The sequence below is a fragment of the Corythoichthys intestinalis genome, chromosome 2 (assembly GCF_030265065.1).
Source record: "Corythoichthys intestinalis isolate RoL2023-P3 chromosome 2, ASM3026506v1, whole genome shotgun sequence".
Classification (NCBI taxonomy): Eukaryota; Metazoa; Chordata; class Actinopteri; order Syngnathiformes; family Syngnathidae; genus Corythoichthys; species Corythoichthys intestinalis.
This window is the reverse complement of record NC_080396.1, coordinates 54,242,572-54,268,825: the sequence shown is the minus strand read 5'-3', so window position 1 is coordinate 54,268,825 and position 26,254 is coordinate 54,242,572. Positions and strand designations below refer to the sequence as shown.

General features: G+C 39.4%; 1 protein-coding gene across 3 annotated transcripts in view; it reads left to right on the top strand.

Moving 5' to 3' along the window:
- The window catches only part of LOC130930315 (voltage-dependent calcium channel subunit alpha-2/delta-3-like), a 288,134-nt gene that overhangs the window by 21,697 nt on the left and 240,183 nt on the right, over nucleotides 1-26,254 (top strand). For all 3 annotated transcript variants that reach the window (XM_057858208.1, XM_057858191.1, XM_057858200.1), the window contains exon 3: nucleotides 25,384-25,500. In XM_057858208.1, the coding sequence (XP_057714191.1) occupies nucleotides 25,384-25,500 (117 nt within the window). The remainder of the gene's footprint in view (nucleotides 1-25,383; nucleotides 25,501-26,254) is intronic.

The window sequence follows — 26,254 nt, the reverse complement described above, 5'->3', positions numbered from 1 at the left end:
GAATCCGCTTCGTTACATTATTTACAGGAATAATTATTAATTATTCTTCTTCTTATTATATTATTCTGAATTATGTATTCATAACTTATTTGTTTTTCTATGTTTAATTGCCATTTGTAACAGTGCCAGCAGTATTTATTAAGAATTTAGTGTATGTTTTTAGGCTTTGGAACGAATTAATGGAATTATAATGTATTCCTATGGGACATACGACCATTTCGACTTACAAACAAGGTCCTGGAACGAATTAAATTCGTATGTAGAGGTACCACTGTATACATTTGTATGTATATAAAATGGGTTCATAATATTTAGAGAATGAGAAAAACAAAACAAAAGCTATAAATATTCATATTTGGTTTGATTTACTTCTTCTATGGCGTCATCACCTTTGTTTGGCTGACCTCTTTCATTTGCGCTCCTCCTTCTCCACAGACTAACTAAAATATCTCCGAGGTCTTCCTCATCATAAAAGAGTTTTGGGGTGTATGTTCAAAGTATATGGATGTAAATTAAAATGTCTCTACACTCATCAATGTTCGCCTCATTTTGTTTGTATTCTGCCGATCTCGAAAATCCTCTGCATCGTGACATTGCATCGTCTCCCGTTGCCATGCCCTAATTGGGCTCGTACAGTAACTTCTGACTTCTCCTCTTCAAGCTCTCGTGATTTATTTTTCATTCACGTCAGCCATGTTAGGTAAAGTCACCATGTAGCGCATTAACAGATTCAAAACTTGGCCCCGTTTTTGTAGAATGATGACTATTGCTGTCTCGTCACGCAAGCATATTTCTTTTTTACCATGAAATTCAAACAATCATGTCTCCAGTTTTCTGTGGTCTATCGGGACCAAATAAACACTGGAAGAGAGTTTCAGGTCTGCACTATTGAAGTACCCCAACTGCAACTCCGCAGTTGGAAGGGTGTTTTTCATTTTTATTTTTTTTTAATGACGCTTCAAGGCGTCCCGTGATCTTCAGCTTTTGAGGGTTAAAAGTCGTTTTGCACTCTGTTTGCCAGCATGACTGAATTTAGAAGGGATGACGTGACAGCATTCTCATCTTTTGGGGAACAAAAAAATATACAGTGATCCCTCGCTGCTTCGCGCTTTGAATTTTGTGGTTTCAGTCTATCGCAGATTTTTTTTCAGTCCAAAAAACTATATATACATGCATAAAAAATTTAAATAATGGAGAAAATATGGTGTAAATCTGCCCATTCCCTAACAGAAGGCAAGGAGAGCCCACCCAACTCATATTAGTGTTGTATCGGTCGCGAACGATTCGTTCCTTTTGAACGAATTGTTTGGGTGAACGAGACCGAACTAATCACCATCTGCACTGATTCGTTCTATGAAGTTGGTGCTTGTTCACTGCGTGGGAGGGCGTTGAGCAAGCGGCAGCGTCTTCTGACATCGCACACGACCAATCAGACTCCAGCCTCATCGCGGGCAGGGGAGGGACCGGAAACAGAATCAGGGCGTATGTCACTCACTTCCACGTGTGGCCAATGAGCAGCCAGCGTGCAGGCAGGGGGGCAAGACTGAGTTTTGTCACTTCCCGTTCAGTGACTCGGTCCTCCGGTTCCTGACCTAGCTTGCTGCTAACTTGACTTTCCAGTAATTAATTTGCGATAACGTGGAGCCTATCAAATGCAGCTCAAAAAGACAAAAACACCACACAAATCTAGCGAGCATGGTTTAGTGTACTACTTTTCTCAACAGACTCACGACTACCTATTACCACATACTATCAAATTTACAGTAATTTAAAACACGGGTAGCTACGAGGCAAGCAAAAGCTGAGCTGCGGTCGCGTGACGGCAATGAAGGGGGCAAAGAACTGTCACTATAAGGAGGCTTCATGGCAGCGATATTTACCTCATATGTGCACAGAAAAAAATATTTAGTATGATCACCATAATACTGATTTGCAATGAAACGGTATATACATGTCATTTTTTCCAAGTGTTTTATTTTTTTTTTTCGTGTCAGGTGTTGGTTGGTTTGACAAATCATGTCAATCCGTCCATCATGTGCTACTCAAGCGCCCATAAACAACGCACATGGACACGGGAGATGTCGCAATATGTGTACATTTTTCTTAACAGACTAATGAGAGTAGAAAGGCGATATCGTAAAGAGCAAACAATTATTTCTTGTCAGCATTTGACGATCTGAGACGCGGGGACGACAGGGGAGCTGACCGGATTATTTTATTTATTAATACCAGTGCAAAAATTCAATACGATAACCATAATACTGATTTGCAATGAAACTGTATATGCATGTCAATTTTTTCCGAGTGTTTTTTTTTTTTTTTGTCGTGTCAGAGCGTGTCGGTTGGTTTGACAAATTATGTCAATCCGTCCATCATGCGCTACTCAAGCGCCCCAAAACAATGCACGCAGACACAGGAGATGTCGCAATATGTCTACATTTTTCTTAACAGACTAATGAGGGTAGAAAGGCGACATCGTAAAGAGCAAGCAATCATTTCTCGTCAGCATTTGACGATCTGAGATGCGGGGACGACAGGGGAGTTGACCGGATTATTTTATTTATTAATACCAGTGCAAAAATTCAATACGATCATCTTAATACTGATTTGCAATTAAACTGTCAAATATCAAAATGTAGTATTGTCTTTATTTCAGAGCAGCACATTCGACAACTAGCTATTTACACTTATAGTTTTAACAATAGTAACTAAAAATAATAGTGATGAGCATAAAAACAAAAATACAACAGAGCGAGAGGTAAATATGATGTGTTGGTCGTTCCATATTTTGAAATTAAACTTTCGATTTATTTTTATTTTCGTGACAGCAAGCATTGTAAATGTGATCAAGAACATGCTAAAGAAAGTCCGTGCGCCCCCGACCCCAACCCCCCGCTCCCCCCACAAAAGGAAAATGTTTAACCGTGTCCTCAATCGAAATGCAAGCACGAGCCATGACTTTGAGCCCATAGAACTAGGACAGACGACGCGGAAGTTCTCCCTCGCTTTTGCAGCAGCAGGAGGGAGACGAGGCTGTCTGTGAAAGCAGAATGATATTGCCTGTCACTCATTACTGAAACTACGACGAGCGGTCAATGAGGAGCCTGTGTGCAAGAGAGAGGGAGGGACCAAGAATGTCACTTCCCGTTCAGTTATACTGCGAAGCGGTCTTTGGTGATTCGTTTGGCAACGTCACTTCCCGTTCACTAACCGAACGATTCATTTGGGCGGGGAGGGAGATGAGGGGGGCGAACGATTCGTTGAACGATTCGTTTGAACGAATCTTTTTACTGAACGATCCGGAATGGATTAGTTTACTCAAGTGAACGACTGATCCCGTCACTAACTCATATTCCATCGCTCTGATTCGCTGGCCAGCATCATTCGGGAATATCGCAAGCTGATTGGCCGAGATGTTTAACCATGCTGCCAGGGCTCTGCATGCTGCTATCGAAGGAAAATGGCTCCAAAGCGTCCTCCACCTGCTCAATCCTCTAGCGAACCCAAGAAGAAAAGAAAAATGATGACGGTGCATGAGAAAGTTCAATTACTGGACATGCTTAAAGTTGGTCACAGCTATGTGTCTGTTGCACGCCATTATGGACTAAACGAATCAACCGTTCGTTACATAAAAAAAGACGAGGTGAAAAATCCGAAAGACCGCCTCAATGTCATTTTCCAGGGACACTAAGCGAGTCGTGACTCCTTGCAACAAGACTATCGTAAAAATGGAAAATGCACTAACAGTGTGGATATCGGACTGTCGGGAAAGGAAGGTGAGTCTCGACAAAAACATGATTCGGGCAAAAGCCAAAGCGCTGTATGACAGCCTCATTCCTGAAGGATAGTTGAATGAAGGTGGCGGTGTTGCCGACTATGACGAAGATGAACCACAGCCTAGTACCAGTGCTTCAAGTGAAGAAAATTGTGGTTTTGTTGCCAGCAAGGGCTGGTTCGAAAAAAAGAGGTTTGGACTTCCTCAGCGGACCATGACGCTAGTGGTGTCAACAATAATCGATACGGCGATGCATCCCGATGCGGGGCATGGACGATTCGATTTGATGCGGGAAACAAGCCGAATCGATTCAGCGCATTTTAAAATATATAAGTACGTTCAAAAATCTTCCCTGCGCAATTCCGGTGATGCAACGGATTTGGTTTCCCCATTTGTATTATTATTCTCATGTTTCATTTTTTACACACGCATATCTCTGGTCAAGTTTCCCACCAACCTCTTAGAAGCCAAAATGTCTCCAGATGTCTGCTTTCAATGTCTTAGATGCATCAATAATCTTTCTCGCTCCCTCTTTCTCTGCTTCAGCCATTGTTATGTTATGTTCTATCTCTTAGAAGTTAGATCTTGTACCCGAACCAGAACCGTCGGGCCCAAAATGTTAAGCATTCGCGTTCGGGTCGGGTCGGGCCACCGCGCCGACTAATAAATTGTAAGAAAAAAAAAAAAAGGGATAAAACCGAGAGCAGGCTCTCCTATTGTGCATTTGCTTGTGCACGCACATGAATGCCGTAGCGCCGCTCGCTTTTTCTTCTCCTCCTCCCGCTGTGACGCTTGCGATTCGTTACGAAAGACACTTTTATTTATGCACACAAAGGCAACACAAATGTGATCCTTTTGAATCTTCTCCTCTGTTTGTCTGCAAAACCGCATGTTTTTTTTTTTTTTTTTTTTTAATATTAAACTTTCCCGGCGTTATTTCATTGTGTAAATTCTTTTATAATGATCATACAACTATGTAGACTATTTAAGCATTAAGAATACTTGCGTTTTTTTCTGCAAACTGAGAATTTGTTACGAAGGATACTTTTATTTATGCACACAAAGGCAACAGAAATGTGATTCTTTTGAATCTTCTCCTCTGTGTGTCTGCAAAACCGTTTTTTTTTTTTTTTTTAATATTAAACTTTCCCTGCGTTATTTCTTTGTGTAAATGCTTTTATAATGATCATAAAAATATGTAGACTATTTAAACATTAAGAAAACTTGCGTTTTTTCTGCCAACTCGAAGAAATGAAAACAAATTGCTTTTTTTTTCTTTTCTTTTTTTTGCGTCACTCCAACAAATCAAAAAAAAAAAAAAGGGGGTTTTCGGGCTGGGCCTGCAAATCTAGTTAATTGATCGGGCTCAGGCTGGGTCGGGCTTCAATACCAGCGGGCCGTGTCGGGTCGGGCTGGATTTTTTAGGCCCGATCCAACCTCTATTGCACATATATAGTGGGCTAGGCCTACATTTTACTTTTGTTCTACATTGCAATTTAGTTGATGTTTTGTTTGCAACTGAACTGATCCCTGGATTGATATTGCGATAAAGATGCTGCTACACTACAATATTTTCTTTGTCGTTTTCTTTGATATTTACTTGAATATTTTTATTGATGGGTCGTTGTGACTAAAATACAGTGACTGTTATTACTGATTTTGCCCAGGAGTTCAGATGTTGCGCTGTGTGAAAGGCTGCTAATGTGTGTAAAAAAAAAAGAGAAAGCCCTGGTCTCATTCAAAGCACTAATTAAATGCTGTGATCTGTTTTTAAAAAAAAATAATAATAAAATAAAATATATATATAAAGTATTTTCATTTGACTTCAACCAGAGTGACACAAGAGCCAATAAAAAGTTGTTGAATGTCTGACCGCTTGTGTTGCCTCATGATTCACGAAAAATAAGCTTTGCTTTAGAATTTTAATGCATCCCAGCCTTTAATGCATCGCGATGCATTGCCAAATCGAACCGAATCGAATCCTGACCCTCTGAATCGAATCGAATCGTAGCCCTCCGAATCGTAATCAAATCGAATCGTGAAGGCAGTGCCAATGCACACCTCTACATGACGCAGCTGTTCATTACGTTGAGGACCAATTTCCCAAATTAATTGAAGAAGGTGGCTATCTCCCGGAGCAGGTGTTTCACATGGACGAGACTGGCCTTTTTTGGAAGAGGATGCCATCCAGGCCGTTCCTTTTCAAGGAAGAAGTGAAGAGGCGAAGCTTTAATGCCCACAAGGATTGTGTGACTCTCATCATGTGTGGGAATGCTACAAGTCCCAGAATCCTCGTGCTTTGAAGAACAAAAACAAATCCTTGCTGCCTGTCTACTGGATGAGTAATAAAAGGCATGGATAACAAAAACCCTCACACTGGACTGGTGCGTGAACTGCTTTATCCCGCAGGTGAGGCTGTTCCTCGTTGAAAAGGGGCTGCCCTTTAAAGTCCTCCTCTTGATGGACTGTGCAGGAGGACATGCAACTGACCTCCATTACGACGGAGTCCAAGTGGAGTTCTTGCCCCCCAACATAACTTCCCTCATACAGCCAATGGATCAAGGAGTCATTAAGGCCTTTAAGGCTCTCTACACAAGGTACACTATGGAGGGCCTCATCTCATCCATAGACGAAGACCACGTGGACTTCAGCCTCAAGACTTACTGGCGAGGATACAACATTGCAACGTGCCTGACCAACATTCAGAATGCTCTAAATGAGATGAAAGCGCAAACACTGACTGCAAGTTGGAAAAAATTGTGGCCAAAAGTCGCCCATGACCATAAGGGGTTTACCCCCGAAGAAGTTCATCACTCCGCTGTAAAAAAGGCTGTGAGTCTGTCTCAATTGGTAGCCACCGAAGAGTTCACTGACATGACGACAGAGGACATCAACACACTGATCGAATGCCACTCGGAACCCCGAACCGATGAGGACCTTGTTGAAATGACAAAATCCGCGAGTGAGGAAGAAGAGGAGGTAGGTCACGACAATGATGACAACGAAGATGAAAAACGTGGACTTACCTTGGACAATTTGCAAGATCTATGCAACATGGCTCTGCAACAAAGAGCCCATGAAATCGATGACAACATGGTCAGAGCCATTGAGTTCAGCAACCGTATTGATGGTGTTATGGAGTTGTACAAGAGCATCTTTGCTCAGGAGAAAAAACAACGGTCACAACTCCCCATCACGATGTTCCTTGTGCGCAGGGCATCTCCTGCAGAAGCTTCTCAATAAATCATCTTTATCCTCATATCCATTGTTCTGGAGTTTTTTCTTCATTTATCAAGATCATCAATGTGGTGAGTACATTTTATTCATCTTATGCATGTTATTGTATGTATATTAATATTGCATTTACTTTTCAAAATAATGTACTGTATACACAAAAAGATATATACAGAATGAAGTATACAAAAAATAAAATTCTCCTGTATCCAAGCAGCTGAACAGGACAGGTTTAAAAAAAAAAAAAAAAAAAAAAAAAAAAAAAAAAAATTAAATGGGGGTGACGGGGTCGCTACTTCGTGGTTTTTAACTTACCGCGTTGAGTTCTGGTCCCCATTAACCGCGAAAAACGAGGGATCACTGTAGTGTGCACTACAAACGTGGAAAGTTTAGTGTCATTCGTGAGCTGCAGTGAAAATTTTGAAATCCCCTTTTTCATGGAAAACACTGACACTGCAGTGTCTCAAAGCTTGGGAAACTCGAAGCATTTATAAAGGGTTTCTCGACTGTCCTTTTGCTTTTACTAGTAGCTAATTTTCCACCAAAATAGCACCATATCCCTCCGCTAGCGCTCTCCTGTTGAAGGCTCATTGTTGCATTTGTCCACTATTTTTGGACCCCTTCCTTCATGGAAATATACTCTTGCTACGTTACATTGCCCAAAATGCTCAGCAATGTTTCTTTCAACTGTTTCTGCTCCATTACCTTATACACAATGATCGGGTTTATCGACTGTGTGCTATGACTTGCCTGCGTGAGTGTAAATAGGCCTTAATGAGTGAAAGAGGTGTGTGAACGATACCTTTAGATCAGATGTGTTCAAACTACAACCATCGGGCCAATTGCTTCTGGTTTTTGACTGGCCCACAGCAAATGCTGAAAATATCATTGAATATGGCCAGCACAAGAAGCTTGAGTTCAGGCTACATTCTGTTGCACTTCTCAGGTTTAACACTAGATGGAGCTAGTCACTTTAACAGTGTCTCTTCTCTAGCTCAGGGGTTAAAACCTAACAAAATGTTGAAGTCAATGTAGGAAACGGTATAATTTTAATATTTTATTTTATATACATTTTGATTTTAAAAAAGAAAATCCAATGTAATCCAATAAATTGAGATTTTTATTTTTTTTTGTACTTTTTTGCCTTGGCCCGACATTTTGTCTTTGTTCTACAAGGTTTGTTTCAATAGTGTAAATATGGATACATATACTGTAAAGTATTTTGCAATATCCGTATACTGCTGGATTAATTTGTTGCTTGTAGCCCCTAACTCATTCATTGCCATTGACGATTCTAGACATAAATTCATTTGACTGATAATGTTTCACTGCCATTGATGGCGGGAGATGTCAAATCCAATTTGACTGGGCGAGGCTGGCAACGCAAAATGAATTCGGATGTCTATCACCGTCAATGGCAACCAATGAGATAATACATAAAAATAGATACATTTTAAAAACCTGATCTTTTTTTAGCGGAGGTATCGAGCCCCTTGATAAGGGCTGTTCGGTTCCTGCACGACCGGCGTCAGAATTTGGTCCGCATTGCTGGCAGTAAGTCAAATTCGTTCCCAGTGAGAATTAGACTCTGCCAAGGCTGCCCTCTGTCACTGATTCTGTTCATAATTTTTATGGACAAAATTTCTAGGCGCAGCCGAAGCGTTGAGGGGGTCTGGCTTGGTGGTGCTGTTGGGTTCATCAAGCTGTGACCTGGAACTCTCACTGGAGTGGTTTGCAGCCGACTGTGAAGCGGTCAGATGAAAATCGGCACCTCCAAATCCGAGACCATTGTCCTCAGTCGGAAAAGGGTGCATGCTCTCTGCGGGTCGGGGATGAGATCCTGCCCTAAGTGGAGGAGTTCAAGTATCTTGGGGTCTTGTTCACGAGCGAGGGTAGGAGGGAGCGGGAGATCGACAGGTGGATCGGTGCAGGGTCTGTATTGATGCGGACTTTGCACTAGAGCTGTCCCGACAAGTCGACGTAGTCGACATCATTGCTGACGTAAATGCGCCGACGAGCACATCATCCTGTTGACGGTTAATGAAGGGTTAAGGTCTCACAATCTATGTAGTCTGTGCACAGTGGTACCGGCATCCCCAAGGGTTGCTGTCCTATTTCAATATGACTGGCGCAGAAGAAAAAAATTGGGCAGAGCAAAAAAAAAGAGCGAAGCAGGTGTTCGGTGGAGTTGCGCAGGAGCACTCTGTTGAGTGGCTTAGTGTTCCCTGCTTGTTTTGTTTTGTTAATAAAAGTCTCCACTGAAAAAGCCATCCGACACATTCATGTGTTTTTATACACATTGCCATCCACGCAAAGGAAGAACCAGACGAAGGAACGACGAACGAGCCACAAAAATTGCCGGTCCATTCCTTGCCACAGTTCGGAGTTGAGAGGACCGCTTTACCAAAATGACAACAACAGCATGCAGATTGCATTTGTTGGAATGATGGATGCTCCTGCTCGGAGAAAAAACATTGAAAAAAAATGGAAAAATGATGAGACTAGTCGAAGCTCTTGATTTACCAGTCGAGCTACGTTCCTACCCACAGCTATGGTCATTAGCTGTGGGTCGTGACCGAAAGAACAAGATCCTGGATACAAGCAACCGAAATGAGTTTCCTACGCAGGGTGTCTGGGCTCTCCCTTAGAGGAGAGGGAACCTGGCCTGGGAATGCCTTGGGACCCGCCGGAGGAGCTGGTTGAAGTGGCTGGAGAGAAGGAAGTTTGGGCTTCCCTGCCAAAGCTGCTGCCCCCTTGACCCGGCCCTGGATTAAGCAGTAGATGATGGATGGATAGATCGTTTTTACCCGATTCCAATCCTTTGTTTAACAAATGAAAGTGGAAGGATTTCAAGTTGGCCCTTGCATCCTTTGATTTTTGTGAAACAAGTTATGAGAAAAAAGTTAGGACACCCCTGCCTTAGATACACAGGACCATGCCTTGAAATATCATGATACAGGGCAGACCGCCGCCCATTAAAAAATTAGAGGATGAACATAAAAGTGGCACCTGGATACCTACCTGAATCCAACCAATACCTGACCTACTTTTAGGCTGTTGTTGTTGTTGTTTCTTTTTTTTTTTTTTTTGTCAATGTGTATTTTTCAATACATCCATAAATTTGCAAAGATATTCAACAAAATCAATGCAACTGAACCCTACCAATGAATTGTTTCATGGTGGAGCAGCCATGGAAGTCTGACCAATTATTCAAGAAAAGAGCTTTATCTGTGATTACAACTTCCAGTACAGTATATGTTTAAGTTACGTGTGCTCAACTAGAGAGATTTCTACAATACTCTGTCTCTGTGACACGAGATACGAACTCAGACCAACACACTTTTGTGGCAGCTAGGACAAGCGTGAAATTAATTGTTCCACTCCGTCACCGGTCAGCGCTTCTCTTTTGAGGGAACAATTTGTCGCCGAGTGCACTAGGGAGGCTATGAAAAGAGGAGGGCAAAGGAATGATTTGCTATTTTTGGGATTTCCTGTGATCTGTGAGTGATTTACTGCTTGAGCTCTGCCACCCACTTTTGTAGGAATGTAACATCAGTCATTGTGTAGTTGCCATCTTCATGTGGCCACCCTCTCAGGCATGGTGAATGTTCAGATAAATGTCAACCGACCAAATTAACCTCAACAAGGTGACGCCTATGGGTCTATATCAGCACTCCGTGGCCTCGTCATTTCCCCCTTCTCCCAATCTTCTCCTAACTATTTCCTCCCAAGAAGAGCTTAATTTGTAAACCAGAAAACATTAACCGTACCCGAAAGTACAGCCCAGTGATGTTGAGTCAGACACAAGCCAAACACACAATACAGTTCATTCACTCATTCAACTAATTTAGAGGTCTGACAAATAGACGTAATGACTTAAATAGGTTTTCCCAATGACAATATCACAGGTTTAAATCTTTGCAAATAACTAAACAAAATAATGACAACATTTTGATTATATGTCAATTAACATATTTTTTGATGACCAAATTTCAACAGTGTATATGAAGCAACACTAGCATGTTTAGTGTTCATCATATAATTGCCCCACTTGTAGAGCAATTGCCAACAGAAGAAGAGCTAAACAAACAAGACTGCTATTTGTGAGTAGAGCTTAAAAAGCAGCTTCGAAAATAGAAAAAATTGTGCACACTTAATTCATCAAGCAAATTTCTGCCTTTCTGGGCTCTGCTTTGAATGTTGAGCTAATTGAATAAGAGGGAATGAGATAAATTGGAAAAAGCAAGATAAACATAAAACTTTTTATTTTCATAGTAATTTCTTTCAAGAAGTATGTATAACTGTCCACACATTACAAATATACAGTAGCACAAAGGAAACGTACAGTAATTGTGATTAAGTGGTTAGCATGACATGCCTATGTCCCCATTTTGGATGGATATTTGAAATGGAATCAGAGAGAATCAAACAGCGGTGAGATTGTGTGAAAATAGGCTTGGGTGAAGAGGGGTGCCAATGGTGCGTTAAATGAACTGGGATTTGGGAGATCAGGGTTTAGCCGTTGTGCGAAATGAAGTTTTTGCCCCTCCATTAATCACTTGATCATCAGATCCCATGGGACTAATATAAATTGTCACACATTAGATACATATGATGTCCCTTGCATGTCTATGCACTAATACCCCTGTATGGAAGGTGGCAAATGGGAGAGAACAGCTCTCAAACAGTATTCTTCCAAAGGCTGTCCCTTTATTATTGTATACTGTAGTACAACCTATGACATTGATTCTTGTAACATTGAGGTTTCTTTTTCACCTAATGTCACAACAACAAATTCCAAAAACAACTATGTTGGTGGTGTCCTACTGTCTAAAATTATCACATATAAATCATAAAAATGATGGAGATATGCTATCTATTGTAACAAAACGAAACAAAAAATGATTTTGGTCCAACCTGGTAGAAAATCTGGACCCATGTCATGCACAGTGATTATGTGAGGCTGGCAAACAGCATTTGCTTTCATCCACCTAATGCCAAGTGAGGCAAAATAAAATTTTGTGCCACAATGCCCAGCAGGACATCCTGCTTTACTGGTGAACAGATGCTCCATTTTAACTCAAGTTGCTGAAGTGTGTATGTGCGTATTAATAACTAATACTATTTAATTCAATTTCCAAGAGTCACAATACAGTTTTACTAATAACACACCGCATTACTAATGTACATTTAGTGGAAATAAATAAACGTGTTTCTTGACTGATAAGACCTATCATTATTATTGTCTTATTATTTCGGCCAGTAGGTGAAACCTACAGAAGGTTATGTATTCAGTTCCTACGTCTGTTTGTTTGTATGTTTGTGTTCGACTCAAGAAAAAAAAAATAGGGATTATTATCAAATAAAATAATATTTTAAATATTTAACAGAGGGTGACCTTTCTACATACATTATACGGTCCTCGTAAAAAATAGCATATTGTGATAAAGTTCATTCACTTTCATATATTTTAGAATCATTACACACAACTGAATTACCGTAATTTCCTGAATATAAGGCGCACCCGGGTATAACGCGCACCCCAAATTTACTTGTAAAATCTAGGGAAAATTATTGTACCCGTGTATAACGCGCACCCTAATTTTAGCACAAATAAATAGAAGAATACAAGAAAACAGAGCTTGTGTACAGATACAGAAATATCATTTTACTGACTGGTGAAACACAGCAAAAGCATAGCACATTGGTAAATCAAAACATTACCGTAAACTGACACTATGTACGGTTATAATATGATTTGACAACCTCTCCAACTTACCAGAAACCAGGAGAAAACAAAACAGGTAAGGCTTTCCTTTAAAAGTCTGCTGTATAACTTGCTGGTTTCATCATGATGAATAAATGTTTCTTTCATGGATAGATAAGGTAAAATAAAAGTGAGGCTCGAAGTCGGAAAACCGAAAGCGCGCATCGCTGTAGACTAACAAGAGGAACTATTGCTATTTGGGTTTGAGTTTCCCGAGGGACAGATACAGTATAGTTGACGGACACAGAAAGTCTGTGTTGTGTTACATTTGTTACGGTCAGAGTTGCGGGGCTGCAATAAATGTTGACTCAAATGAGTTCAAGAAACTAAATTCTGAGCTTTATGAAGAGTGAAAAAAGCAGAATTTAACACAGACGAAATCATTCGACCAATCAGAGTCAGTGTTTCCCACAAATGAACGAGACACAGTCTCGTTTGGGCCCGCCACAGTCTCGTTTGCCCCCCGCGCCGAATAAAAAAAAGAAGATAATAATCAGATGCGTCAGTCAGCCGATTACACAGCTGTAGCCCACTCAACTCTACTACCCGCGACAGCGCGCGCGGGTAGTAGAGTAGCATTTTAGAGTAGTATTTTATTTATTTATTTAAGAGACGCAAGGGGAACGAGTAGGAAGAATGGGAGAACGAGCGAGATAGCGAGAGATAGCGGTCGCATGTCTTAGCAGCACGCTGTTATTTTGTTATTGTTTTTCTGTATTATTGTTACCACAATCAAGTGGGTAAGCAAATACAGACTTCTCTCCTTCTTCCCCATATCCGGGGCATTACAATAGTTTGGATCGGACTTTTCGGCGAAAGTGAGCGGTGTACGGCCGTCTTGGACGTAAAGCAAACTTTGATTGAACTTGCGCGGAGAGGCGGGGCCCAAAATAAAGCCTTGCTCTATTTTCAGAGCGTTGGTCACAGTAAAATATTTATTAGTTCAAGCAGAGTAAAATGATGCATATTCACGGTACAAGAACGTCGTTTCCGTGTCCATCGATTGGTAAGAAAAGGCTGTTTGTACGAGTGACGCGTGGGCGCTCCCGTCAGGGGGGACATTTCGTGTGGATTGGCTATTTTTCGGCACAACACCGGTGCGCCAACTTCAGACAAATTACGGCTGACGAAACTTTGATAAATGCTTCAAGATCCACTGCAGGGAAAATAAACATTTAATCATGAAGGCTAATTATGTATTTCTAGCCAACTTAGTCATTTTTATAGTAGGCTAATATAGCTAGTATTGATAATTATAAGGCTTGTACAAGGCTTTGAATTTTTTGCTGCTCCAGACATACTGTATTAGTTTGGTTTTTTTTTTAGGGGGGTTCAAATATGGCTCTTTCAACAGTTTGGGTTGCCAACCCTGAGTCACTACGAGATGTAAGTCGTACTATTGCTACGAGAAAAAAAGTCGCATTATTACATAGGGTAACGTAGCTGTAATCAGCTACGCATTTTACATACATATACCGTAGCTGAGAGCTATAACATTAGCCTAGCTAATGAAATATTTCAAATATATCTTTGTTATGGTTCTTCTTGGGGGAAAAAAATAATGAAGAAAAAAAAAAAAAATCGCCGTGGCACGACATGGTGAGGCTGTCCGACTCCGATGCAGCCCACCACCACAGTTTCAAAAAATCCTATGGGAAACACTGAGAGTGAAGTATTACCGTGTAACGAGTTATAACAGAATTCACCTGCGGAACTTATACTCACTTACTTACTTTTTTGTTGAGGGAACAGCCGGAGAGATCGTTATATTCCGTGGGTTGCATGTGAGACAGACATTGCTACCGCATTTTGTTGCAGCCTAAATGTCAATAAAGCACGCGGATTAGCTCCGTTGTTTGATACTCCGCCTCCGACTCCTTCTTAGATCGCCACGACCGAAACAAAATGGTGACGTCACGTACTGTAATGGTCGGCAATGGATCGCCGCATACGTTTCTTCAACAGAACATGGCCGTGTCAAAAAAAACAAAACAAAAAAAAAACGGTCTGTATCTATCTATATATATATATATATATATATATAATTATATTATTATATTATTTATAATATGTTTAGATTTTTGTCTACATCCCTGTACCCGTTTATAATGCACACCATGATTTTACAAGTTGATTTGGGGGAAAAAAAGTGCACGTTATATTCGGGAAATTACGGTAGTTCAAGATTTTTATTTTTTATAGTTTTAGCATTGATGATTTTGGCAAACAAGTCAAGAAAAACAAAAAATCCCTATCTCAAAAAATTAGCATAGCATCTTAACCAGGGGTCCCAAACCTTTTTTGCACCACGGTGTAATTTGGGTCTTTTTTTCACGGACCGGTGTTCTGACAAATTTTGAAACCCAATTAAAAAATTGCAACGATGCGTTAAACATGGCCGCCAATGCAGCAATTCCAAAGTAAACATGACAAACTTTCTTTAAAGAAAGGAATATTAGGAAGGACATGTAAAAAGCTTCTCCTCAGATACATCCTGCCATGTTAGCTACACACAACAACTGCACACGACTTCGCCTTGTAGTTAAGCATTAATTAAGAAGCCCGCTTCACAAAGATACGATGTTGGAAATTGTAGCAAGGTTTTAAATGCTCTCGTAGCAATGTCAGGATATTCCGGAATGACTTTAATCCAGAACCTCGGTAGAGTTGTTGTCTCAAATGTATGTTTAAGGTCGTCGTCATTTGTGATCTCTACAAGCTGATCCTCCTTTTGCACAGATGTGCTCGAATCACTCGGTTTATTCACAAACGTTAGTTCACAGTTCGTGGGTCTTCGAGGTTGTAGGCTTATCTTCTGGCTCGTCAGGTGCCCTTTTCGCCGAATAAAAATATCTCCAAAGACGTCTGTTTTCCAGTCATCTTCGCTTGTGTGGGGGCTAATTATTTTCGGGGGCAAATGTGCTGCGCCCGCGGCCTAGTAATACTTTATTATCGAGGAGATGCGCACATAGATATATTATATACACATAACAAGATGTACTGCTAGCAGTTCAATCAATGGATTTCTATGACAACATTCTAATCTATCCTGTAGTATTATATCTAGAGGAGACAGGGGTATTGGTGTGTTAAGCAGCGGCACAGGGTTAATTCAGCCAGAATGCGGTCGTTAATAAATTATTATTTCTGTGCGGCCCGGTAGCAAATACTCCACGGATTGGTACCGGTCTGCGGCCCGGCAGATGGCGACCCCTGCTCTAAACAAGCTCCTACCCTAATCATCTGAATCAACGAATTAACTTAAAACCCAAGCGAAAGATTCCTGAGGCTTTTAAAAACTCCCAGCCTCAAAACCACAATCATGGGCAAGACTGCAGACCTGACTGCTGTCCAGAAGGCCATCATTGACACCCTCAAGCAAGAGTCTAAGACATAGAAAGAAATTTCTGAGCGAATAGGCTGTTCCCAGAGTGCTGTATCAAGGCACCTCAGTGGGAAGTCTGTGGGAAGGAAAAAGTGTGGCAGGAAACGCTGCACAACCAGAAGAGGTGACCGGACCCTGAGAAAGATTGTGGAGAAGGGCCGATTCCAGACCATGGGGGACCTGCAGAAACAGTGGACTGATTTTGGAGTAGAGACTTCCAAGGCCATCTTGAACAGGCATGTGAGAAACTGTGGCAGAAGCGCCTGACTTGGGCTACAGAGAAGCAGCACTGGACTGTTGCTCAGTGGTCCAAAGTACTTTTTTCAGATGAAGGCAAATTTTGCATGTCATTCGGAAATCAAGGTGCCAGAGTTTGGAGGAAGACTGGGGAGAAGGAAAGGCCTAAATGCCTGAAGTCCAGTTTCAAGAACCACAGCCAGTGATGGTCTGGGGTGCCATGTCAGCTGCTGGTGTTGGTCTTCTGTGTTTTATCAAGGGCAGGGTCAATGCAGCTAGCTATCAGGAGATTTTGGAGCACTTCATGCTTCCATCTGCTGAAAAGCTTTATGGAGATGAAGATTTCATTTTTCAGCACGACCTGGCACCTGCTCACAGTGCGAAAACCACTGTTAAATGGTTTACTGACCATGACATTACTGTGCTCAATTGGCCTGCCAACTCTCCTGACCTGAACCCCATAGAGAATCTGAGAATTTGACTTTTTTGCCAAAATCATCAATATTAAAACAATAAAAGGCTTGAACTACTTCAGTTATGTGTAATGAATCTAAAAAATATGAAAGTGTAATGTTTATCAGTACATTATAGAAAATAATGAACTTTATCACAATATGATACTTTTTTGAGAAGGAGTAGTATAATAGAAACAAACAAAATGATGTGATTTTGTGAAAGCTAAGAATTTCCCCTTTAAGTTAACTTAAAACCTTTAACTTAAGTTTTTAAAGGTATTCAAATGTAATAGGTGGACATAGCTTAAATATTAAGGTACTTGGATGATGTTACTGTCTACATTTTAGCAGGTAACCTTGAAGCTTACTAAAGTACATTTTTAAATTGATGCTCTAGTTTGCTATATTGTAGTTAAAATTATAATTCTTTGAAAAGGGAAGACAATCTCAAATGTTTTCTTTTAACCTTTAAAGATAGAAACAGAAAATGCCCCAAATTCTGATTTAATAGCCTCACTCTCCGCCAACAACCTCACATACACACTGTTATGAAGTGTTGCACCTGTCATCTAGTAAGGAGGTTATTGCTTTGATTTCAAATGAATGAAGCAGCCATGATTAAGCTGCTGAGTCACCACTTATACTGTGCCTGAACATGCATGCATACTCTGCAGCACAGTTCCATGGCTTTTATTAGGGGAGGGCAAATAAGAGCATCCATATTTTGCCTTACCAATACAATTAATAATAACAAAACAATTGTACATACTTAAACTAGTGTATATTAGAAGAACTAAACATTTACAAACATTAGTTATATCTGCCGTCCATCACACTGCCAGTAGGACTCCTTAAAGAAAGTGCCTTGAGCAATCCAACTCACTTTTCTCTAATCTCTATAATTGCGCCAAAAATCTTATCTACTTTAGTGTCTTTAATTTCTTTAATAGGCACTTCTCGCTTGCCTGACCACATAATCCCTGAACATTGACACTATTGGTTTTCTTAAAACTTTGTCTGTCCTAATGTCCTAATTTTACATTTCAGTGCCTGAACTGTCTCTTGCCGTAACATAGACTATATATCATTAGTATTTAAAACATGTTTTGCATTTGCATTTAGAGGTTCCACTGTAGCAATATACCGGCATTGTATATTACTATATACTATATTATATACTATATTATTAGAAATTGAATTTGAAAGCGTCAGAGCAGAGGATGAGCTAGGGGGGGAAAAGCGGAGATAGTATATACAGTATGCTCCACTTTCATTACATATTGATACTAAAACAATTAAAGGTATTTATCAGATTCTTTTTGACTTTTTATGGAAAAACAAAACTCATTATATATATAAAAAAATCAGTGGTTTCGAATATCTAAGAGAATGAGTGGGGGGTCTTAATTTTCACTTTTACACTTTAGCACGCTGAATAAACTTTTAAAATCAATTGGATCAAATAGATTATAAAAATAAAAAAAATTAAAAAAACTTTAACAGGTTGAAACTTTTCCCAGTTAGTTATTTTCCGAAGTTGGTAGCTTAAAAAATCTGTAAATGTATAAATTATAATAATGATAACTTCCCGTTAAAGCAACACTAGAGAACTTTACAGCCTTTAAACAACCTATAAAATATCTTCATAACATTTGTGATGATATGTAGACTGACAACTAGTTGAATGACATGTCTGGTATGGCTTGAGGGGGTCTGTATCGCTTTCACTGGCACTAATTAAGGAGGCTTTGAGGATGTTGGCAGGAACCTTATGACACACAAAAAAAAAACTGCAAATGTGCTGACGGCATTACAGCACATATCACCTTCCCCTATCCCCAGTCGTTATAAAGACGGAAGTCGATGCATATGCTTTCGCATGAAACTTTGCAAAGATGGCAGGGCAACAAAAGAGCCGAAATGTTTTGTCTAAAAAGACAAAAAAAGAGAAAAATCAAGGCTATCGGGATAAAAGAACACTCAAGAATAAACATTGGCTCGGCTTTTACTCACTGGCGTGACCCCCCTAACCCACCCGAACTTGTCAGCAAGTCACTGACGAGTTCAGATGGAGGGGGGCATTGTGTATGGGGTTATATTGCTGACACTATTCTGAGCGAGCAATAATGGAAATTGAGCAAAAATAACCTAGATTTCGAGCACAAAAAACTATATTGAGCGAGCAGTTAAAGATTTTAAGCGAGCAATCGTAGATTTTGAGCACAGAAAATAATATTGAGCAAAAAAAAATCTACTCTGTGCCGCTCAATTCCCCCCTCCTGCTCTCGCTATGTATGTCGACTCCGCTCAATTCGCCCCTCCTGCTCTCGCGCCGTATCTCAACTCCTCTGCTCGTCGGTTTCTTTTCTCTGCGCGCTGAGTTGTAGGGATGGACGGATCGATACCAAATTATCGATATTTCAATCCAGTGTATTAAATTTTAGGTATCGATCCCTAAGCAAAAGTATCGATATCTGGAATTAATATATTTTCTTTGTCAATTTTTGGGTGTATTTTTGTGCACGCTTTTTGTACTACTTTTCCCTTTCGCATTCTACACGCACGTAAGCAGTGCACACACATAAGCAGTGCACCGGCGTGTGCTCCCGCCCCCATTCACGTCCCTATCCTGTGTCCAACAGCATGCTTTTCCTCCGCCCCTCTCACGCCTAATTTCTTACTTAACCTTTTTATTATTTGTTATTCATTTATTATTATTTCTTGTGAATTTATGTTTCATATTTTTATTTTTTCATTAAATATTTGTCCATATTTTTTTATGTTACAAACAATTAAATGCTTGATTTCTTATGTTTTGTTGCTACTTATTTTTATTTTGTTAAAGGTCTGTTTCAATTATTTCAAGATGTTTTTTAAATTTTATTTTTATTTATTTATTTTTTCCAAATCTGTTTGAAAATTGTGTTAGTAAATTAAAATTCAAAAACGGAAAATGACTATTGATTATTGGATTTGTTTTTAGTGATCTACCATTTGAGGGCGGTAACATGCTACTAATAATTTGTTCTTTAATTAGATCAAAAATATTTAATTTAGGTAGATTAAAATTTGATCAAATACAACGTGTAGCAGGGAAATGTTCTGTGCATATGAATTTAAGGGTCATGGTTAAAGAGAGAGACTGACTAATCAGACTTTGTTGTTGATGGAATGGTTTGTGAGTTTGAGGGAAACTGCTTTGCTCGTTATTAAAAGCAGCAGTTTTCCATTGCAAAGCATATTTGACACAGACTTAGTAGTTTTTGAGTGCTTGATGTAATTGTACATTAGATATCATCAGATTGGCTGAGAACACTGCAGGGTTGTCTATATATATATATATATATATATATATATATACAGTGCCTTGCAAAAGTATTCGGCCCCCTTGAATCTTGCAACCTTTCGCCACATTTCAGGCTTCAAACATAAAGATATGAAATTTAATTTTTTTGTCAAGAATCCACAACAAGTGGGACACAATCGTGAAGTGCAACAACATTTATTGGATAATTTAAACTTTTTTAACAAATAAAAAACTGAAAAGTGGGGCGTGCAATATTATTCGGGCCCTTTACTTTCAGTGCAGCAAACTCACTCCAGAAGTTCAGAGAGTTCTGTGATAGTCTCAGGGTTCTGTTTAAAGTGCAGAGAGCATTATGAAAACCAAGGAACACACCAGGCAGGTCCGAGATACTGTTGTGGAGAAGTTTAAAGCCGGATTTGGATACAAAAATATTTCCCAAGCTTTAAACATCTCAAGGAGCACTGTGCAAGCCATCATATTGAAATGGAAGGAGCATCAGACCACTGCAAATCTACCAAGACCCGGCCGTCCTTCCAAACTTTCTTCTCAAACAAGGAGAAAACTGATCAGAGATGCAGCCAAGAGACCCATGATCACTCTGGATGAACTGCAGAGATCTACAGCTGAGGTGGGAGAGTATGTCCATAGGACAACAATCAGTCGTACACTGCACAAATCTGGCCTTTATGGAAGAGTGGCAAGAAGAAAGCCATTTCTCAAAGATATCCATAAAAAGTCTTGTTTAAAGTTTGCCACAAGCCACCTGGGAGACACACCAAACATGTGGAAGAAGGTGCTCTGGTCAGATGAAACCAAAATTGAACTTTTTGGCCACAATGCAAAACGATATGTTTAGCGTAAAAGCAACACAGCTCATCACCCTGAACACACCATCCCCACTGTCAAACATGGTGGTGGCAGCATCATGGTTTGGGCCTGCTTTTCTTCAGCAGGGACAGGGGAGATGGTTAAAATTGACGAGAAGATGGATGCAGCCAAATACAGGAACATTCTGGAAGAAAACCTGTTGGTATCTGCACAAGACCTGAGACTGGGACGGAGATTTATCTTCCAACAGGACAATGATCCAAAACATAAAGCCAAATCTACAATGGAATGGTTAAAAAATAAACGTATCCAGGTGTTAGAATGGCCAAGTCAAAGTCCAGACCTGAATCCAATCGAGAATCTGTGGAAAGAGCTGAAGACTGCTTTCACAAACACATCCATCCAACCTCACTGAGCTCGAGCTGTTTTGCAAGGAAGAATGGGCAAGAATGTCAGTCTCTCGATGTGCAAAACTGATAGAAACATACCCCAAGCGACTTGCAGCTGTAATTGGAGCAAAAGGTGGCGCTACAAAGTATTAACGCAAGGGGGCCGAATAAAATTGCACGCCCCACTTTTCAGTTTTTTATTTGTCAAAAAAGTTTAAATTATCCAATCAATTTTGTTCCACTTCACGACTGTGTCCCACTTGTTGTTGATTCTTGACAAAAAATTAAAATTTTATATCTTTATGTTTAAAGCCTGAAATGTGGCGAAAGGCTGAAAGGTTTAAGGGGGCCGAATACTTTTGCAAGGCACTGTATAATGAACTTCCGGTTTCGATATCGGATTGGGATCGCAATATTTGGCCTTGGTATTAATTACTTGGTATCGGATCGAATCCAAAATCACTGGTATCACCCATCTCTAATCTCGACTCCTCTCCTCTGCTCTGCAAATTTCCGCCAGCTCTCTGATTGGTTGGCGGAAATACCGCCCGCTCTCTAATTGGTTGGCTTCGTGACACGTTGGTGACGCATGTGCTCAACTCAGCGTGCAGAGAAAAGAAACCGACGAGCAGAGGAGTTGAGATACGTAGCGAGAGCAGGAGGGGGGAATTGAGCGGAGTCGAGATACGTAGCGAGAGCAGGAGGGGGGAATTGAGCGGAGTCGAGATACGTAGCGAGAGCAGGAGGGGGGAATTGAGCGGCACAGAGTAGATTTTTTTTTGCTCAATATTATTTTCTGTGCTCAAAATCTATGATTGCTCGCTTAAAATCTTTAACTGCTCGCTCAATATAGTTTTTTGTGCTCAAAATCTAGGTTATTTTTGCTCAATTTCCATTATTGCTCGCTCAGAATAGTGTCAGCAATATAACCCCATATTGTGGGAATACGGTACAAAATCTGACAATCCTTATTTTCAAAATCGTCATATGATATTGTTTAGCCACAACTGGATTATTTACCTCATTATTATTCATCCTTCACACAGCAGCTGGAGACAGAAATGTCATTCAATCCAAGTGCAAGTGACCGGGAGATCAGGATTTTAAGATACTGTGCGCTGGCCCTCATGGGAAATGCAGTCTTCCTTAAGTCAAAACACTACCGCTTTTGTCCACCTGTGCAGCTAAAAATGACCAAAACTGAAAGTTCCCTAGTGTTGCTTTAAAATTTCTAACTTCTACGAACAAGTGCTACTGGCATGGTCTTTGCTGTACCAGCATAATTTATCACCACACTCTTATTCTATTTGGAACAATAAGGATATACTTTTTAAAAATCCATATCTATCTATTTTCATATCATCAGAAACACTAAATACCTGGAACTCCTAAGCAGTTTGCTTTTGTTTTTGATGCTGTTCCCTCTGGGGTGTCCAAGTTATTAAGGGATTTTGATCCTGAATCTATACTTAAAGCTCCTCCTTATGATGTGACTTAATTATATGTTGGAAAAGTGTGCTTTAACTCGTGTTTTTCAAAGAACAACTGCAAGTTACACGCATTGTTTCAGTGTTACACTGTTTCTCTATCAAAAAGTGAGTCTTTCTGGAATCGTCGTGTAAGGAATGTACGTAGGAAGATGGTGTGATCTCGCCTATAGAAATATTTTTTTGGTAAATAAGGTTAAAGAAGTTTCTTTCAGATCATTCATTGTTGTTACCCTGTAAGATCTTTTTTGGTAAAGTTAAAAAATGACATTGACCTAAAATGTGCTTTCTGTGATGCTGTGGTTCACCTGCTCTGGAAATGATATTTCTCATAAGGTTTGGCAAGCTAACTGCATTGTATATGTATATTTTTTATTTATTCCCTTTTTATCTTCATTTGAATTTTTTTTTTTTTTTTTTTTTTGGCTTTGTATCGTTTGATAGATCCTATAAGGAAGAATAATATTTTGTTAATCTGATCTTATTTTTGGCCATTTTTTTAAATAAGTGCCAATTCTCTAAAACAAAACAGCATTTTATTGTCTTAAAATGGCTCAATATATTAAATCTACATTAAAAAAAAAAAAAAGGCTTTGTGTTCCAAATTAAATGTCATTATTTATACATTTTTTTGAATTATAAATTTTTTTGAAAACCGCTGGCATATTTTAATTTGTATATTTTTTATTTTGCGCTAATATTTGCTTTATTTTTTATTTGTTGTTATTTTTCTGTCTTCAATGTGTGGATATATGTAAGTCTTTGCAGGAACTGAAGTTTCAAGTCAACCTACTTCAGTTGAATTTTCATGGTTTGATGAAAACCCCCACAAAGTCAGGTTACTGCCAAAGTCTCATAGTTTTAATTGAACTGCACTTATTTTAACTCATACTTTACATTTCAGTGAACTGGAGTTACATTTAAATACAGTACATATAAATTAAAGCAGTTTATAAACCTGGGACTCCTGAGTCACAGCACAAGGTATAACCAATTAATCAATCAAAAGGGTACCCTTTTGATCAATTCTCAAGTTTACTCAACTTCGCATTTCAATTTCACATTTTTGTTTTCAAATTATACCCACGCAATTATTTAAGTTTTGCCCCAAACCTGGATAATTCAAGTTAACACAATTTTACAAAGTCAACAACTTAATGCATGAAGACAATGATGTAGTAGTCATATCAGGCCCTAGGAGGCAGTGCAGTTTCACAAGGCGACAACCAATGATGCACTTCATTGCAAAAACATCCTCAGACCGGAAGACAACATACCTGCTCACTCGAACATAATGCGTCCACGCGGTTCCTTCTTTTGCTTCAAAAGGGACAAAAATGCGAACATAAAATATAAATGAATTAAAAAATATTATAAAAATAGTAAATCAAGGCCGATGTTCCAACATGTTTTTGTTTTGAATGTTTAGTAGCAGCAACTGCGCATGCCCAAATGGACGTGTGCGAGTGCTGATGTCAATGCAGCGAGAGCGTTCCATTTAAATGGTTGAAGAGCAATCCCCACAATAGAATTGTTCCACTTTAGAGGCCGGAATCAAAAGTTTGCATCTTCGCCTTCCATTTTTGCCGTCGCTGTGTTTCGGACATTTGTTTAAACAAAATCAAATAAGCCAAAATACATATTTTCTACTTAGTGCATTATAAGAGTCTACAAAATTGTTACTTTTCAGCCAATTACCGAAATATTTCACATTGCAGGACCAATTTCCATCCTTCCTTAACCTCCTTCATTCTTGTACTGTGCAGAAGCGGCTAAGAGCATGTGCCTAGAAGATGGGAGGCCGCACCATATGATATGACTGTAATCTCCCATTTAATCCTCTCAACAGTGGAAAAAATCCTTACCAAGAGCTTTGCACATTTTTTAGAAAATCATATAGCATATGCATCCTTTCTAAGATCATCAGCGTGTGTGTATGTAAATTTATCTGGTATTTCCCATATAGGAATATAGATCTGTCATGCAGCCAAATGTGTGCGGGGTGTGGTAAATTGTTTGAATGAACTGGATTTAATGTCTATGTCCCCAGTTAAGGTGCTGTTTATGGCAAGCATGTTTGAATGGATTTACACTGTAGCGGGATAATGAGATTTTGTGTGGGGCACCCAGTGAGTGAAGCGGTGCGTCACTGTCACTTCCTGTGTGGTTCTAAAATGTGAGGTTGGCTGATAAATGACTTTGCTGATATGCTTGGTTTTGCACAGTATATAGTACTTGTCGCGAAGGATGAAGAAATATACTTGGTGACTAAGTGTCACAGCATTAACCAGAGGAAGCGAAAATAAGTACTTTTCCAATTTTTGTTGTTGGTTGTACGTATACTCAACTGCCAAAAGTTTCAAATGAATGCTGTAATTGTTCCTTCAAATAAAATTAGATTACAGTCTCATATATCTAGTTGTCAAGTTGATTTGTTAGATATGAATAAAATATTATGAGTGAAGACACCGTAAGTCTTTTCATGATAGTGTTAATGGTACACCATTTTTGCCCTGCAGAAATACAAGGAGTTCGACAGAGCTGTGCATGTGGAAGAGATTGATGGACTGCGCCTCGTGAAGAGACTGGCAGAGAACATGGAGGAGATGTTTCACAAGAAAGCCCAGGCAATGAAGGTACAACACATGAGCTATCAAACATTATACAAATTTGACCTGTAAAAAGCCCGGTAAATACAAAAATAATAAATTAATTATTCTTAATTAAAAGTATTTAATTAAGATGATCTACCTTAAATGTGTTAGCAAGTTATGTATCTGCATGTACACAATTCCACTTGTGGCAGGGGTTAGATGACAAGACAAGAAGTTCTAAGACCAAAGAGGAATAGCTCAAGAGCTACTTCAGGACTATTCTAATACAGTATTTTTGGAAAAGGGGTTTAAATTGTTAATTTTTTAGTATACAGTATAGTATATACTGTATTCCCTTTTCAAATGTCATTATATAAAGCAATAGGATTTTCTTAATGATAAAAGTGTAATCTAGACTTTAAAGCTGGGGCCTCATCATCATCATCATCATCATCATCATATATTCATATCATATATCACATTATCATCATCATATATCATATAATATATTAAATCATCTATTCATATCTAATATCATATATCATATCATATAATCATATTTGAAGATAACACAATACCACTAATAATTAATTTATATGAATAATAGACTTATTATTTATGTGTCAATGAGTCAGACTCACTGAGCTATTACAACTCTGCTAAGTATACATGGGAGTTCCCTTGATTTACACTTGCCCGTGGAAGCTCTTCAATCTTTGTCCCTGGCTTCTTGAGGCACATTTAAGAGACCTCAGGCGCTCCTAATATGTTGTTAGGTGTACAACTTCAATGATTT